The sequence below is a fragment of the Arachis ipaensis genome, chromosome B2, assembly GCF_059453495.1.
Source record: "Arachis ipaensis isolate K30076 ecotype BB chromosome B2, ASM5945349v1, whole genome shotgun sequence".
NCBI classification, from domain to species: Eukaryota; Viridiplantae; Streptophyta; class Magnoliopsida; order Fabales; family Fabaceae; genus Arachis; species Arachis ipaensis.
In genome coordinates, this window is record NC_142437.1 from 14,299,938 (window position 1) to 14,319,087 (window position 19,150).

General features: G+C 28.6%; 1 protein-coding gene across 2 annotated transcripts; it reads right to left on the reverse strand.

Moving 5' to 3' along the window:
• Positions 1–4,825: 4,825 nt before the first annotated feature.
• LOC110268718 (beta-carotene isomerase D27, chloroplastic-like) lies at positions 4,826–19,006 on the reverse strand. 2 transcript variants are annotated; one of them, XM_088505403.1, is made up of 7 exons: positions 18,720–19,006; positions 17,931–18,070; positions 17,077–17,169; positions 15,469–15,530; positions 14,862–14,968; positions 6,731–6,823; positions 4,826–5,419 (listed from the first exon to the last, which is right to left on the reverse strand). In XM_088505403.1, exons 1-7 carry the CDS (start codon positions 18,931–18,933, stop codon positions 5,379–5,381), a joined length of 750 nt encoding a protein of 249 aa, XP_088361529.1. In that variant the 5' UTR covers positions 18,934–19,006; the 3' UTR covers positions 4,826–5,378. The 2 variants fall into 2 exon arrangements, with proteins under 2 accessions (XP_088361529.1, XP_088361530.1); XM_088505404.1 differs by having other exon boundaries at positions 5,302–5,419; positions 14,886–14,968; positions 18,720–18,983.
• Positions 19,007–19,150: the final 144 nt, after the last annotated feature.

Sequence of the window (19,150 nt, forward strand, 5' to 3'; positions counted from 1 at the left end):
AGAAAGATCTCATAGCCGCATCCATCTTCTTGCAAATAGGGATGGGGAAGAGTGAAACATGCATCGGATAAATGGGTAAAGCAGAAGCAACTAAATTAATCAAACAAAGTCTACCAGTCCTGTTTAAGAGTCTCCCCTTCCAATTTGCCAATCTAGATTTGATTCGAGTCAGGGTGTCAGCAAAAAAAGTTCTAGACGCTCGGGGATGCCCAATATTCACACCAAGGTATTTTTCTAAATCATTAACAAGACGAATCTGGGAGACCCCTGTCAGAACATATCTTCAGCCATTTGAAATGTTCTTAGAGCATAACGCCTAGATTTTTCAATATTCACCTTGAAATCCGAGGCTTTGCAAAAGAGCTCCAAAGTTTTCATAACATTCTGGACTTGAGTTTTGCTTGCTTTGCAAAATAATAGGAGATCATCAACAAACATGAGATGAGATCAACACGGACCACCCCGAGAGATAGCTATTGCGTCCCAACTACTAGATCCAACTTGTGAATCAATAAACGTAGCTAATTGCTCCATACAAATAACAAAAAGATAGAGCGACATAGGATCTCCTTGTCTAAGACCCCAACGGGGTTGAAAACTACCCAATTTAGACCCATTCCACATGATTGACAAATTTGAAGCCCGAACACAATTCATAATCAGCTTAATTGTGGCTTGAGGGAAGCCGAAAAAATCAGAGAGTCTGATAGAAAAGCCCAATCAACCCTATCATATGCCTTTTCCAAGTCAATTTTAAAAGCGATGGCTCCTTTCCTCAACTTCGTCTTTTTAAGAAAATGCAACATTTCTTGGGCCACAATAATGTTATCATCAGTCCCCCTGCCCTAAATAAAACCCCCTTGGATTGGGGTAATAATCTCATCTAGGTATGGACACAATCTGTTCACGAGAACCGTAGTGATTATCTCGTAAATGACATTACAGAGACTAATCAAGCAAAAATTCTTAAAGGCACAAGGAGAGTCGCACTTGGGAATAAGCACAACAAAGGTTTCCACCAAAGAAAGGTTGAAAGGATTTTCAAGAAAGGCACCTTGAACAGTCTTCCAAACCTCATGATCCATCACATCCCAATACTCTTTAAAGAAGAACGCTTAAAAACCGTCTGGACCTGGAGCTTTCAAGGGACCCATGTTGTCGACGGCTTGTTTGACTTCCAAGAAAGGCACTGGCTGAGTGAGGCGGTCACAGGCTTTTTGACTGATATTAGGAGTGGGAACCATACCTACATACTTAGTGTCAACTTGCTCAATGGAACAAAAAGGACTTTATAAAAATTTAAAGCTTCACTCTGCAAAACTTCAGGATCCGTAACCCAAGTTCCATCACTAACAAAGAGACCATGAATCTTGTTAGTCTTCCTTCGGATGATAGTTTGCAAATGAAAAACTTTGTATTGTAATCATCAAACTTCACCCACTACTCTCTAAATTTTTGGAACCAAAATAACTCTTCTTGTGGTAGGATAGTGTTAAGAGCTGATTTGATATCCTCTTGCTTCCTCCTTAGCTCATCATCGTCGCAACTTTTTACCCTTCTCTGAACTACTTCAAATTGACCCTCCAGCTTACGCTTGTTGATAAAGATGTTACAAAAAATTTTGGAATTAAACTCTAACGAAACCTGCTGAACTCGAAGAAGTCGCCTCTAGATACAACCCTCCTCTTAAAAAGGATCCCACACCCTCCTAACAAGCAGCTTATACCCAGAACGCGAGGCCCAAGCTGCTTGAAATCTAAAGGGCTTGATACCCTTCTTCGTTGGGGCTCCCAAACACTTGACCGAGATAGGACAATGGTCCGAATGAAGGCGGCCCAAGACCTCAACATATGCTTCCGAAAAAAGCATTTTCCAATCCCCATTACTACACACTTCGTCTAGTCTTTTCGCTATGTCCTTAAAGCCCTGAATTCTTCGAAACCATGTAAATTTTCTTCCAGTCACAGCTAAGTCAAACAAGTTGCAGAAATCCAGGGTATCATACAAAGAAGAACTACGAGCAGGATAAAAATTATCCCCTCTAACTTCATCAGAGCAAACAATCTCATTAAAATCTCCCAGCGCCAACTAGGGCTCCAAACAATTGAGAGATATGTCCCTCAGATGGTTCCAAAGAAAATTTCTTGTAAAAAATTGAGGACTACCATAAATAGCACTACAGACCCAAAAATTTTTTCCTTCGCCAATTTTAACAGTGACACATTGATCATTAATAGAGAGGATAGAAAAAGAATAACTAACATTATATGTAAAAACCAAATACCCCCTTATGACCAATGATTTGGAGATACCCACAGAAAAGAAACCCAAATTATGCCAAAAATTCTTCATACTAGCAAAAGGAATATGCATATCAATAAGAATAAAAAGGATTGGCTTGAATTTTCTTACCAATTTTTTGCAGTGAACTCGAGACATCCTATTAGAAGCTCCCATAATATTCCAACTTATAATATTTAGCTGATCCATAAAATAATGGGAGATAAGTTGGAACACCACCAAAAGGATCTACACCTTAGGACTTCGATCATCAAGCTTGCAAATGTCCCCCACCGCTGCGGCAGTATTTGCTTGTTCACCCACTTCATTTTTGCGAAGGAGAGTTTCAATGGGTGATCCTTGTAACGACGCTGGGGCACTGGCGCTTGTGGGTATTAGTTTTGGCACGAACATGATGAGAAGAAGAAGACTCACCCGCTGTGCCCTTTGATCCACCCGGATTACACCCCAAAACGATCTTCATAGGAGTAAAAGAGAGTTTATTGCCAAATCCAAATTGTCTAGGCCCTAATTTTTTTTACTCCTTGTCCAGGGATGGGCTTCACCAAAGATGGGTTAGCTTTGGAAGAATGAATAAGCTTACCCTTTCCTTTCCAAGTGACTGGGACCACTCTTCCTCCTTTGCATGAGTTTTATTAACGTTGCTAGAATCATGCAACGTATCATGCATGAGATCCGATGTCTCATTAATCAACGAATCCTTTTCCAAAATGGAACTAAATTTAAAATTTGAACTCTTGGCCGTAACCAAATTGGGATTGTGAACATGCAGTAGCTCTTTTGATCAAACATATGGGTTGGCGTCAGCTCCGTCAGCTCCATCAGTCCCTCTGCTAGAATTTGCTCCTGCTTTTCGCTGACCGTAGTCGTGTGCGGCATATCCATAGCAATTACATGAAGAGCATATTAAATGAAGATTTTCGCACTCCACCTCATACACTTCATCATCAACATCAATTCTTCTAATCATTGGCTGTCCCAGATTGATCTGAATACACGCCCGAGCATGAGCATATTTGCCTCTTTTTGCGGATTCGGTAGCCAAATCCACCCAAATAGGAGTCCCTATGGAGGAGGTGATAGAACGCATCGCCTCTTCATTATATTACCATATATTAAGCCGTGAGATCTTGACCCACACCAGTGTTGACTCAAACGATTATTCAGAAGGTCTAAAGGAAGTGTCCCATAGCTTGACCGCGACATAGTTGTCTGCAATCATCCAAGACCGTCCTAAGAGAACCTGATCTCTATCATCCATAAGATCGAACTTCACCAAAAAATAGCCAAAATTCACGTCTAAAACCTCATAACCACTTTTGGTTTTTCACACATCTCTAAGCTTGTGAATAATGGCCGTGTAACTAAACCGCTTTCCTAAAACTTTGATGACAATAGGGTCTTTGTATGGTTCCGCTAGAGCTGCTCACGCTTCAGGCGTAAAACAAATCCAAGGAATGTCCAACTCTCCTTGATCGATGTAATAGTAGCCATCTTGTCTTTGACCAAGGCCCCTGCGGTCTTCATGGCTCTAGAGACCGTGAAGCCAACTACCTTGTCCCTGAAAGAGGTCTTCAGAGAAACACCTTTGGATATTCCTGCTCCTCCCTTCTCATCCCCTTTGCCCCTTCATATCACCGGCTGTAGCCCCCCTCCTACACTCTTCCCCTAATCACTTTCTTTGGCTATGCCAGAAACCTCACTGTGTTTGCCACTCTCAAGAACACCCCCTACCCCCCACTCTCTTCGGTCTCTCTGTTCTCTCTCATTTTTTGACTTTTCTTTTTAATAGGTTTAATTACTTTGTCGATCTCTATAATTTTACCAAATTCGTAATTAGGCCTCTATTTTTTTTCAATTAGGTCATTACACTGTTTTTAATTTTGTAATTAAGTTATTTTCATGTCAAAAATGTTAAAATTAATATAATATTTTTTCTAAAAAATATGTGGTAAAAGATCTAATATTAGATTCTTAATTATAGATACCTTCAATTTACAAAAAAATATTCAGTTAACTCTAATATCTTTTATATTAGGAGGGATCTAATTGTAAAATTAAAAGCAGTGAAATTCAATTGAAAAAAAAAATATAAAGATCTAATTAAAAATTTAGTAAAACTATAAGAACCAAGATCAATAAAGTAATTAAATCTTTTTAATATTTAGATTAAATTTTAATTTTATTTTTAATATTTAAAATATTTTATTTTCTCTCAAATATTTTATTATTATGTTTTATTTTAGTTATTCGATAAAATTAATTTTTTTCTAAAAATATTTATATTCTCATTATCATCTTCTTTTAGACAGTGACCATGATAGTTATAGTGATTTAAAACTGAAAGTGATAGGACCATCAAAATGGACTAAATTTATTGGATCAATTCATTTACCTGTTTAAATGGGCGGACTTTGCCTCTAAAATTAAACCTATTAAAATTTTGGGCTAAATGGGTTGAATCCGATTAACTTAAAAAATTGACAGACTAATCAGATTAGCACGCGGACTAACGGGTGGCCCGTTTATTTTTTTACATGTTTTTCTTAAAAAATAATGCTTTTAGCCAACATTTATTCCGATTCGATTCGAAAAATTCGACCCATCAACTAAAAAAATCACTGTTTGTTTAAGGTTTTTAACTTAAAAGTGATATTTTTTGTCAAAATATTTTTTTAAAAAAAAATAAAAGAGTAAACGAATTAGCCTATTTAACCTATCGGACTTACCATAAACGATTCGAACTGAAAAATTATAGCTTGTAAATAAAATGAATCTAGACGGACCAATCTCATTTAACTCTAGAGTCTAAATAAGCCGGACATAAATGAATTAGACTAACTCGTTTAACAACCTTTAAAAACGATAAAAGAATAAGAAAAAGAAGATAATAAAAACTCTCTAATCTTTACAAGCTAAACCAATCACAAAGACTAAGAGAAAATCTTCTGATAAAAAAATTATTCAAAAATATAATAAGTGGACTCCATAGTCCATAGTAATTATTTGTCCGTGGCATATGGTTACTTGTGGTATTTTTTATTTTTCAGAATTATTATTTCCATATACCTGCTGCATTAACTGAGGCAATTCATTCCATGATTTTGCTTTGTCTTGCCTGCATGATATATGAACAATATTAGATGCTCTCTCTTTTTCGAAATCATTGTTATTTTAACTTTTCTTATACATTAAAAAATTGATGTACTTAGATGTGAAACAGGTTTAGATAAATGATTTTTTTAATATATAAAATAATCAAAACAATAATTATTTTAAAATGGAAGAAATATATTTTTCCCCTTCTTGATCATGTTATGAAATTATGCATTATTTATTTTGTGTACATTAATCTGCAACTTTTTTTTTTGTCCACAATTAAACCACTATAATCAGAATCTTATTACTAGATTTTTAATTAATCTAACCCAATGCAATTTCATTAAAGAAATTAAATTACTTATTATTTATCAGTTATATATTTTTTATTGTCAGAAATGTTCATGAGTCTGACTGAGTTAGATTTAATTAGACCCAAATCTAATTCTAAAAAGTAATTAGATTTATTTTTAATTTGATTTAAAAGTAATTCGAAAATAAATTAGGTTGACCAAATGTAAAATTAATATATATAAATTTATAAAATTTATATATTAAAGTAATAAAATATTATTTTTATAAATTAAATTTAATAAATATTATATCATATTTATATAAAAATAAATTATTTTAAAACAAAATAATACTGTATGATATAAAAAATTATTAATTAAAGTATAAAAATATAATATAACATTATTAATTTCACTATAAAATATATATTTTTACTATAAAAAATCATTTCAGATCAACTCACTGACTCAAAACATAATCCAAACTTAATCTAAAAATAACACTGAATAAAAATAACCAATCTAAATCTAACAAAATATATCTTAAAATCGAACCGAATCTTAAATACCAACCTTAGCACAACAAATTACATCGGGTGTTGATATGCAATATTATATCTATAATGAGTCAAATAATATGTAGAATCAAATTTGATTTGTCGAACTTTTTTTTTTTTTTAAATAAGGATTATGTTTATGTGTCTTAGGATATATGTTAAAGTTACTGACTGAGAATATTTTTATAAAAATTAAAAAAATTTAAAATTTTTAATATATTTTATGTATTTATTTAAAAAATAAAAAATTTTATTAATAGTAATTTTAACATATGTTCTAACTTAGAACACATGTTTTAACTTTTTTATTTTTTTAGTACATTAAAAAAAAATTAATATACTTAGACATTAAATAGATTTAGATACATCAATTTTTTAATGTATAAAAAAGTAAGAAAGAAAATTATTTTAAAACAATATATATGAGATGTAAATGAAATGAATGCATTTATGTAAAGAATCTTATAATAAAATAATTACATAGTCTATAACAAGGTTGCTTGAATGCTGGGTCATCAGTTGATGGTGGGGGTTCTTGGCCAAATATCATCTCACAACTCATGTCATCAAAATCTGCAAATCATCAAAAGAAAATATATAATCAAACTATCCATATTGTTGAAGAAATCTATCTCCCTCGTATACTGATACTGTTGTCTATTATATACTTTCTGCACATTTGATTTAGGTAATTAGTTAACTTAATGAGAAATTAAATCACCTATTACATAATTTAGGTTAGGGGAGTTTTCAGTCTGATCCATTTGTTAATTAACGTATTTTTATTCTTTCATCAACCCAACTTTTTTTTTTTAATTATTCTGTTGCTCTTTAAAATTTTATTAAATTTTTAATTAAATTTTTATAATTGTTTTAATTAAATTCTTACACTGTTTTGAGGTTTGTAATTAAGTCTTTTTTAGTATAAAAATATTAGAATTAATTAAATATTTTTTCACAAATTGAAGATATCAATAATTAAGAACCTAACTAGATGTTTAACCTTATATTTTTTAAAGAAATATTTTGTTAATTTTAATATTTTTAATATAAAAAATATTTAATTATAAAATTAAAAACAAAGTAAAATTTTAATTAAAAAATGTAAAAATTTAATAAAATTATAAGAATTAACAAAATAATTAAAACTTTTTTTTTGTTCTGTTAATCATAATTATTTTTGGTGCGTGCATGTATGACAAACTCAAAAAAAAAAAAATTTGAACCATTTAAAGTTGGGTTGGGTTAAGTTAAACCCGTTGTGCAATGTAGTTTGAAAATAAACCTTTTTAATTAAAGTTGTTTTAAAAAGCTTCTTAATAAATACAATAATGATTTTATAGTTCTTAAAATATATAAATCTAAAAGTACATATGGTTTTATTTTTTAGGGTATTTACCGTTAAATGCAATGACTGATTTCCTTGTATATCATAGGATGGTTCATTAGAGGGGTAAAGTAACACCGGATATAAATAAATATAAAAGAGCATACCAGAACTAATGAGATGAACAGAATGAATTAATGGGAAAGTTTAGGGGTCAATAACTTTTTAAAAGATTGGTCAGTATTTAATTATAAAAAAAAAATTGAATGATTTCACACAATTGAATTTAATCTCACACCATTAAAAATATTATTAATGGCTAATTAATAATTACAAAACACAAAAATTACTGACTTCCTAACACTCCTCTTATATGGGTTAAAAAATCACAAACCTTCTTCCACACATTCTATCTTGTTGGTTAATAAAATCTTTAACACAACTTAAACGATATTCTTCTAGAATTTATACACCCAAAATTATAGTATTTATTTAATAATTAACCTTATTATGATTACCTTAATCATAAACTTACTTATTTTTCTCTTATTCGTTATTTTTATCTTTGAATTTAAAAAATATAATATCTCACATTGGTTCTTATCATTTTTCTAAACAAATTAGATGTTAATAAAAAGTAGAGGTATTTAAGATTGGGTATGGCCCGCAACCCAGTCCAGATCCTAGATATATTTTGTCGAATTTAAATTTAGGGTAAAGTATTAAATTAGTCTTTTTATATTTGAACGTAATTCTATTTTAATTTTGAAGGTTTAAAATGTCCTACTTGAGTCTAAAAAAATTTTATTTAGTTTCTATGTAATCCTATCGTAAAGTTAAAGTTAAATAATTAACGGAATGTCCTATAGCAATACAAGAATAATGTCGATAATTTGGAGAATAAGTACAAACTCTAAAGGCACAACATCAACCGTGGATGTATCAATATATTTATTTATCATTTTTCTTAGTTCTATAGAAAATATTTCATTTAAATTGTAAGAAAAATGATAAATAAATGTATTGACGCATCTACGGTTAATTTTGTGTATCTGGAACTTGTACTTGTTTTTCAAATTATCAACCTTGTTCTTATACTGCTGTGATGTAGGACATTTCATTAATTATTTAACTTTGACTTCACGGTGAGACTACATTGAAGGTAAATGAAACTTTTTTAGATTCAATTAGGACACTTTAAACTTTAAGAACCAAAACAGAATTACGGTCAAATATAAGGGATTAATTTAATACTTTACCCTTAAATTTATTATTTTAATCGGATGTTATTTTCAGGTTGGATTCAGATCATAAGATAATTTCGACTTGGCCCGAATTCATTTTATATATATAAATATATATAGAGGATGAAATTAATAATAAAATATTATATTATTATACCTCAATTAATATTTTTATATTACATATTATTATTCTTGTTTTAAAATAATTTTTTTTGGTATAAATATAATATAATATTTATTAAATTTATTTTATTAAAATTTATTATATAAAACTTACAAACGCTAATTTTTTTTATCGGGTCGAGCCAGATAGTTTTCGGATCAATTTAGAGTCGGGTTAAATTCTTTAAAATAAACCTGTAAAAATATTAGGATTGGGGCGAGTTCTGATCAAATTTTGCTTGTCCAATCCATATGCATCCCTAACAAAAAGGCTTGATATACTGGTCCTTTTTTAAAAAAAACTTAGATAAATAAGCTCGGAAATAGATCCTCTCCAGTTTTTTTAATACTTGATAAAATACAATGCAATTTCTCACCTTTGATTTTAATAGTGGGACCAGAAATAAATAAGAGAGAGAATGTGGTGAATGGTTAGATTAAACACTGCACACCATCCAGTTTTTTATTCACTGGAGAGGATCCACTCTTAATAAAATAAAATTCGTCCCTTATCTTTCAAAATTTTAGACAACTTAATTAATCCCTCAAACATATTAACTTTTAAGAAAAATTAGGAGTATTTGTAATTTTTAAAAATCAATCTTGTTATGTGTATACAAAAAATTAATACTCTATATAACATATATGTTGAAATATAAAATATATATTAAAAATAAATTAAATAATATATGTGTTTATACATAAATAAATAATAGCTGATTCAATTGCTGAATTTTTATTTACACATAGTATTTTTGTTTAAAAATATAAAGAGCTATTTTTTTAACTTTATTATGGATAATTATCTATTATTCTAAAAGGTCAAAATTTAATTTGTCAACTTTTTTTATTAAATAGCGTTTGGTGGAGAGACAGAGACGGAAAGACTGAGACTGAGAGACAGAGACTAAGAGACAGAGATTGAAATAAATCTTAGAATTCTATTTGGTGCAAAATAGGAGACAGAAATTGAAACAAGAATAAAACTCTAATTTAATTTGTACAAAAGGTAAAATTGGAATTAATTAATTGAAATGAGGGTATTTTAAGTATAAAATGTTATTAAAGTTTCAGTCTCCATCTCTAAAAATTTTAGTCCCTTGTGTCCCTACTTTTTGGAGGTACTGAAATATTGAAATTTTGGAGACAGAGACAAAAATTTTAGTACCAATCTCTAAACCAACAAACATAATACTGAGTCTCAGTCTCTCAGTCTCTGTCTCAGTACCTCAAAACAAACGCTACCTTAATTGTTTCTAAACAAAAATAATTAAGACACTAATCTAAAATTTACTCTAAGAAAATATATAAAATAAAAATAAAATTAAATGTACAAATGACATTAGTCTATATTTTTCACAAATTAAATCGATTCAAAATCTATCCATATCTTTATAAGTTAGACCCACCCAATTGACACCCTAGTCATCAATATGTATGATTTCAATGCCTTTGGGTCCAACCAAAAAAGAAAAAGAGAAATTAAAAACCTTCCTTTGTGAAATTCCTAGTCAATTTTAATAAGGTGTCATTTCTGGTGAAGTTTAACTGTTTAAGTGTTTAACGTGCGGCTATTATTCAGGTGTCAAATTCCATATGAAATTGAAATGCAATGTGTAAAGCATTGATCTTATTTTAAGCCTCAACGGGTGTAATTGCATTTTGGTACCCTAAGTGGTATCTACATGAGACCCTCCACTAATTAGTATTTTGATAATGTAAGTAAGGAGCATCAATTTCTAGTCTTGTCACACAGATTTTGTCACTTGCTAATTTGAGAAATGTAGACATAATTATTAAGATGATGATGTTCTTTTGAAACTACTCAAAATATGCATGTAAATAGTTACATATGCACAAGAAAAATATTATGCTAACAACTCAAACAAAAAATCATTTAAATGAATTCCTAATATTTCGACAAATTTTTATTTTGTCTTTAATGGTTAAAATGTTTTATTTTTATTACAACATATTTCTAATTGACTCAATATTTTTTGTAAGTTAAACTTGAAAAAAATATTTTATGCTCTTAATAATAATATCACTATTTATGGGTATTCATATATTCGGATCAGATTCGCAGATCAATGGTATTTATCTATATTCAATCCTATAATCATCAGATCGTATTAGATCTAATTTATAGTTAAATAGTATTAGATCACGAATTTTTATATCTATATTTACAAATCCACATAATAAACAAAAAAAATTATATTATGTTATGTTTAAGTGTTTTTTTATTTGGTATAGTTCTACTTTGTGTTGTACTTTTAGAATATTAGGATATTAAAATTTTATTATTATGTATTTGTTCTTGTTGTTAGAATGTTAAATAATTAGATTTAGTTGTTTTATTTTATATTCTAGAATTATATATATATATATATATATATATATATATATATATATATATATATATGTTTAGTTGTATTGTGTTTATCATTTAAGAAAATATTGATTGATAGTGTTTTAGAAGTAAATAGATATTAAAAAAAAGGGAAAAATATATTTTTTAATTTTTAGAGATATTTTTTATTTTTTTAAATTGGATATATCCGATATTTTCTAATTCAATCTGTAAAGTTGAGGATTGTATTAGATCTTAGTCTAAAAAAATGTGAATATTAGATCAATGATTTTAGCACAAATCGAGTTAAAATTTTAGTTATATCCAATCTACATACACTTAATGTCATAAAATCACTCCTCACAAAAGCTTAAGGTGATAGGAGAAGCAATATGAATTATAATATCTCTAATGCTATTCTTCAAATAAGAGTCTCTTTTGGATTTGTTTGAATTTTTACATAGGCCTTCTTTTTTTTTCATTTTGTTTGTCTTATACTATTTTTTTTTTTCTTTTGGAGTTCACCAAAAATCAAATTTTAGACCATTCGAACATAGAGTTATGATACAATTTCATGATATCATTTCTTCCAAAAGTTTAAGCTGATGGGAGGAAATAACATGAATGATTATATCTCTATATTTTTTCTCAAGCAAGAATTTCGTTTGAATTTGTTTGAATTTTGTGTAGTTTTTTTATTTATTTTATACTATTTTTTTTATTTTGGAGTTCACCATAAATCGAACTCTAGACTTTTTGATATAGAACTTTGATACTATATCATAAAATTACTTCTCTTAAAATTTTAAATTGATAAAAAAATAATATAAATAATTATATTTTTAACACCTAATATATATAGTGACAATTATGCAAGAATATAGTCAATATATCTATTATTAACCCACTTATTATCACTAATAGTTGGCTCTATTGTCAAACAACTTATTAAGTAATTCCTAATATCTTTTAACATAAACATAAATTTTTTTTAGTTAGCTCTAAATTACGATGTTAAAATATACACGCATATTAAGGGAGAAAATTAATAATATATGTTATAGAGGGGTAAATAAAGCTTCTTAAGATGGGAGTCATAATAATATATGATTCAGAGGTTTCTGCTACCAAATTAATTATTTAAATTAAATTGGTTTGTTAAAAAATGAGTAAATTCTTATTTTAATCTTTTGAAATTTGTGTGATTATCTATTTTAATATTTGAAGATTAAAATTTTTTATAATGGTACTCTAAATTCTGGTTCGGATAGCGATTTGGTCTCTCAACCCTTTTCACCGATGAATTAGCAAATAGAGTATTGATGTGACAAACTCTTGTCATATCAGACACTTCAACGATTAGATGACATGACAAGATTTGATTTTGGACCCTATTTAATTCTTGAAACCCTAACTTTTTTTTCTTCTTCTTCTTGTTCTCCACCGTCCTTCTCCTCTCGCTTCCCCTTTTTTACTTCTTTATCTCCCACCTGACTCATTCCTTTTTCTTTAACTTCCTCTCCGTCTGTCCCTTCTTTGCTGCGATCCTTCTCTTTTTTTTGACACGATCTCTCCTTTCCACACTCGGTCCGTCGCATCCCTCGCTCACTAATCATCATCGATTCGTTGGCTTTGATCCAAATTCTAAATCAAAAGCAAAGTTTGTTATTTTAGTATTACGAAGATAGCGGTACGTCCCAACAGCAACAACAACAAGAGTAGAACTAATGGCAACGACAACAACACTACAAACCTTTGCTGCTATCATTGCTATAGTTAGTTTCTTCACACCCCACTTTTTTCTTCTCAAAATTCAAGCTTTTAGGGTATGTTATACATATTTGTATTATGTAGAACATGTCACTAAACACGTTGTAATTAACACAACACTAGTATAATCTGGCCAAATAGAAGGTAATCGTAATGAATTTCACCGAACTGAAGATGACGTTAATATAATTTACTCTTGAAATATAGGATGCTTTTACTGTGCTAACTCAATCACCTCTTTTGGTGACAGATCAACCTCATCTTTAAAAGAAATAAAAATTTTAAAAAAATGTCCTACTCTAAACATTATTTTATTTTATTTTTGTTGTTTTTTTTATTTACATTACTGTTGTGTTTCTCTCAATAATTTTTTTGTTTAGAATTTTATGAATTCAACAATGCTAGAAAACTAAAAGGGTATTAGTCAAAAATCAGCCAAATACCTTTGGGTGAATCTAAAATCTCTACGAGTTAATATATATAGATGTTTCTTCTGCTAAGTATCAGAATGTTTCTTTTTCATACTAAATGGATGTTCTTTTATATATTTTTCAATTTTTTTTGTATTGCAAATGTGAATGTCTCTATTTCTTTAAAAATTTCATATTTTTTTTAAATTTTATAGATATTTAATTATTTTTGCTAAAATATAACTGAATATTTCTTTTGTTAAGTATTAGGATGTTTTTTTTCATATTAAATGAATATTTTTTTTATATTTCTTTCCAAGAAGATCAATTAGGCATGCATAGTGTTCTAAGGTTAATTGAATTTTACAATCTGCACTCGCTTGTTTGAATACCAGTTGCGCCTCAGTTACAAGACCGGCATGATTACAAGCAGATAATACGGCGGGTAAGGTAATTGAGTCTGACTTCACTCCTCCCTCTCTTTTATTTCATGGAAAAGTTGCAATGCTTGGTCACCACATCCATGAAGACCGTAGGCACTGATCAAAGTGCTCCATGAAACAGAATCTCTATTTGGCATTTCTAGGAATATCTTAATTGAGTCATCCAGACAACCACATTTGGCATACATATTTATAAGTGCATTTTCTACAGAGATGTGTGAACTAAACTCAAATTTGAGGACATAGCCATGAAATAGACAACCATGTTTCAGTGAAGATAAGTTTTTGCGGCTCCAGTAACACATCTGGTTCACGAAAGGGAAGCGGTTCTTGTCGACGGTAGCGAATCCGACGAGCCAGATGTCGGTGATAGAAGAGGAGTGGGTCGCGGTGGGGAGGCGAAGAGGGCCTGACGGTAAGAGAGAGAGGTCTGTGTGTGTGATTGTTGAAGGTCGGTAGGTTAATGTGAGAGAGAAGATGGTTTTTATAAATTTTGAATTTAAAAAATTTAAAATTAATTATTAATATAAATTAATGTGATTTTATTTAATTTTTGGCTGATAATCTCTTGGTTCCATATACTTTTTCTTATGAATTTTGTTATAATTCAAATTGAAGAAGAAAAAGAAAAAAGTCATGTCACTTAATTGTTGGAGAATCTAACAACATTCTGTTTATTGATTCGTGAAAAGAATTGAGGGGCTAGATATAAATTTAGACATTACTATAAAAAAAATTTAAATTTCTAAAACCAAAATAGATAATCGTGTAAATTTCAGAAAACAAAATGAAAATTTACTCGTTGAAAAATACAACTGTAATGATAATGTGTGGATATATCATATATGTGTATTTGATCATGCAAATAGTCGTCGAAAATATTAATAAATATATATACTTACTAGGAACCATGTTTACTGGCATACCAAAAGAATCTTTTATAAAAGATTGAGATGGCATCTTGCAGAGATTAATGCACATTCCTACGCAATTTGTCTTCTCCAGAAATCTGCATATATATATATATATATATATATATATATATATATATATATATTAGTGAAATTCTTGTTCAACTGAAATTTTATTAAACAAATATATACTAAAAACAATGTTATGATTCAAAATAAATATGACAAAAAAATAATATTATTATTTGAATAATAATATATTTTATATATATAGACATATTTGGTTAAATTAGTAAATTGAACACAAGTGGCCAATTCGTTCACTGGTTTTTTTATCTGAACCGGCCGGTTCAACTTCAAAATAAATCGAATTTTAATTCAATAAAAGTCTTGATGATATCTTAGCAATAATGACAATAACATTGAATCATTGATGGTGATGATCATGATGAGAATGGAGTGTGGAGCTTGCATAATCATTAGAGCATATTGTTGAGGCCATAAAAGTATGGTATAACATAATTTTCTGTGTTAAATAATAGAAATGTATGTGAAGATAATATAATTATATAGAAAATTAAGTGGAAGTTGAAGTTACCTGCATTTCTTTATGTGGACTACATTTTTTTCTCTTCTTCCATTGATCTCTGATTCTCTCACCTTTACACACATTGTGAAAGAAACTTATTAATGACGTTATTACATGCTTAATTAAATTCCTTTTACATTCAAGAAAACTACCAACATCTTAGAAAGTAAAAGGGTATAATTTGATTATTATATGCACTGTTAGAAACAAGATACTAAACTAGAGAAATGATTTGTATATTGTTAAGTGTATTCAAATTGTCTATTCAAGTTGTGTATTATTGAGTGTAATTAAATTATGTAGAATGATACAATATAAAAAGGTATTTATAGATACTAAGAGAATCGTAATAATAAAGATGTAATCTCCTGTAATAAATATTCAGATATACTAAATAATGCTAATTGATCCTAATTATATTCTAACATGCACTTATCTATATTATAGCTTATATTGGGCGATTGTTTATTTCAAGATATAAAAAATACATAGGTTCTAATATATATATATATATAGAAAAATTAAAGAAAATGTCGTAAAAGAAATAATTGTGCATATATTCATAATTAAGCATATTATTTTCTAAATAAACTTGTCACTTTCAATATATACATGGCCTTGGAATTTGGATCATAGAGCATGATGATTAGTTGATTACATAGTGCAATGCCCAAAACAATGTTATACTATATTGATTTTCAATGTCAAAATTTATTTAATTAGGTATGTATGTTACACCATAGGGCCCAAGGGTGTTGTGTTTCAAGCTTAACGAAATGAATTGATCCTATTAAATTATTACTCAATATAGTTAATTAATGATATCCGTTTGAATGATGATTTATATCAACGATTCAGCATATCTACTCATGAAACTCAGAAACTAGATTATTGGGGGATGATGCTTGAATAATTGTACATGCTAATTATGGAGAATAATTAGTGGGTGACGTCAGATATATGGCAGTGCTCCACACAGTAAAAGAGATTTCCCAAACTTAATTAAGAAAAAAAGTTGGTAAGTTGAAATTTATTCTCAAATCATATATTTTAAGTCCATTATTGCTCTATTTACAAACTTAGTTTAATTTGATGACATGCAATGAACCTTTTAAAAAAAAAACTTTAATCTCTTGACAATTTACTAAGGAATTATATACCATGAATTTCATCAATTATTATAGTCATACAAATGGGATGGGCTACTCTTTTCTTTAAAAAAAATATATATTTATTATGCAAAATTACAGTCAAGTAACTAATCAATAATGAATCTCAATAGAGAGCTAATAGAGTAAGTATACAATATATATAATGGGCTGACTCTTTAGCCCAATACAAAAAGTAATTATCTGCTATCGTACAGATTCGAACATCTATGATAAAATACTACTAATTTATCAAATACAATACACCCATATTATCTAGAATAATCATCCGAGTACCAGAGATAATAAACATCTTACATTAATTTAATTTTAATTTAATTAATTAATTGTCCATAATTTAATTTTAATTTAAAATTAACCCATTATATACATTGTACGGCACATATATTGACTCCCTATACTTCCTTATCAAGAATATAAAATACAAATAAAATAGTGTCTTAGTTACCTCGGAGGGTCCGACCAACCAAGCAAAGAACAAAGTGGTAAAAGCAGCAAAATATTCCCTTGCAAATTTAGATGGTGGTAGCATTGTCCTTATCTGCCATTTTTCATGAATAATAATTATAATACATAGTTATTATAAAAACAAGAAAGGAATTTAACAAGTTCACTACAACAAAAATTATTTTTAATGATAATTTATTTGTCTTTAGCAACAACAATAAAAATAGCCGTCCATATATTATTGACAATTAAAAATTAATCATCTTATATTTTGGTTTTTAAAAAAAATTAAATGACAATTATAATAATTGATAATAAAGACTTTTTTATCGCTCACAAAAAAATTTCATAACTTATGATAACAATGCATAATAATAAAAATAAATATATAATTATCAAAAAATAAAGTAACTAAAAAAATAGTGATCCTAATGTTATTGCTACTAAAACTATTTTTTTTTCTAAAAGCACATGTATAAGTGTTTTTTTTTTTTTTTTTGTCTATAATTATAGAGGAATTAATAACTTGGAAAAGTGGCGGTAAATTACTTCTAAATTCTAAGATAAAATGAGTTAAAACACCTTGAAGACTTATAAGTTATGAAATCATTCGTATACTTTTACTTAATAAAATTGATTGGTTTCTATTCTTTATGGAATTTAAAGAAGAAATAAAAATAATAAAATTTTATTTTCTATTTCAATAATAAAAATATAAAAAAATAAACTAAACATACCCTTATAAAATGTTATTTTCTATTTCAATAAAATTTTATTTTCTCTAATTCTATAATACTAAACACAAATGGAAGTGAAAGCAACAGAAGATATCATCATATTAAGCAATGAACTCACCAACATAAGTATTGGCCTTGGAAATGCTCTATCAAGTGCTTGAATGATAACTTCTTTCTGTTCATTAGAATCAAATTCCTTATAAGCCACCATCGCTGCTTCTACAAGGCTCTCATATCCACTCTTTCCATTACTGTGTCCTGAATAAGATTCAAAATTAAGGTGAATTAATAATATACATACAATTAGTAGTACAGAGTATTTATGTAATTATAGAGATATACTATACTTTTTAGGATTCGGATCTTCTAAAATAAAAAAATTGCTAGAGCAATAAAATAAGAGGCTAATTACTATTAATTTATAACTTTTACGAGTCTTACTATCTTAATTCAATGGTGATTAAATATACATTTTTTGTTAACCAAAAAAAATTATTTTTTCTCTTTATAAATCTTTTCATTTTAAAAGATCTTAATCTTAGTTTTAAAAATAACTCAATTCCTCTAGAGAATCTAACTCAAAGAACAAACCTAGTTATGCTAAAAAAAAAAATTAAGAATTTAACTAAAAGGTGTCATAGAATTAAAGCAATTATTGAAATAATTTAAATAAATAGTTTTAACTTTTTTTAATATATTGTTAATATATTAAAATTTATGATATATTTGGTTTGTATTTGAAATTTCTGTTTTTATTTTTTATTGTAAAATTTTTGGTAAATAAAAAGACTGAAAATAAAAAATATTAAACCAAAAAATCCTTAAATTTCATATTTTCTATTAAAATTTCTTAATTATAGAAGAAGAAGTAGAGGAAGAAGGAAAAGAGGGGAAGGAATTAATTAACCTGTTGATGCTTGAACACTTTTTGATAAATGGTTTATAGCTAAGTGATCAAACCAATTATCTTTGTAGACATTAGTTTCTTGAGCATTATTCTCAGCTGGCCTTGCAAGAACTCCAACTACAAAGGGAGATTTTGATTTATGCTTCAACTTCATCATCCATTGATAAGGTGAAGTTAGTGTTAGATTATTATTGCCATGTTGTGCCATCATCATTTTTGCATCCAATATTATTATTTTTGAGAGGGAGAGATAAAGAGAGAGAAACAACTATGGAGAATAGAGGGATATGGATGAAGATGAGAGAAGGGGTTTAAATAAGAACAAAGAGTGCATGAAAAGCATCTTAACAATTTGGTAGAACACAAGATTCTAGTTCCTCTTTGTTTATTGGAGGCTTTCTTTTGTTGACTTATTACATGACACAAGATGC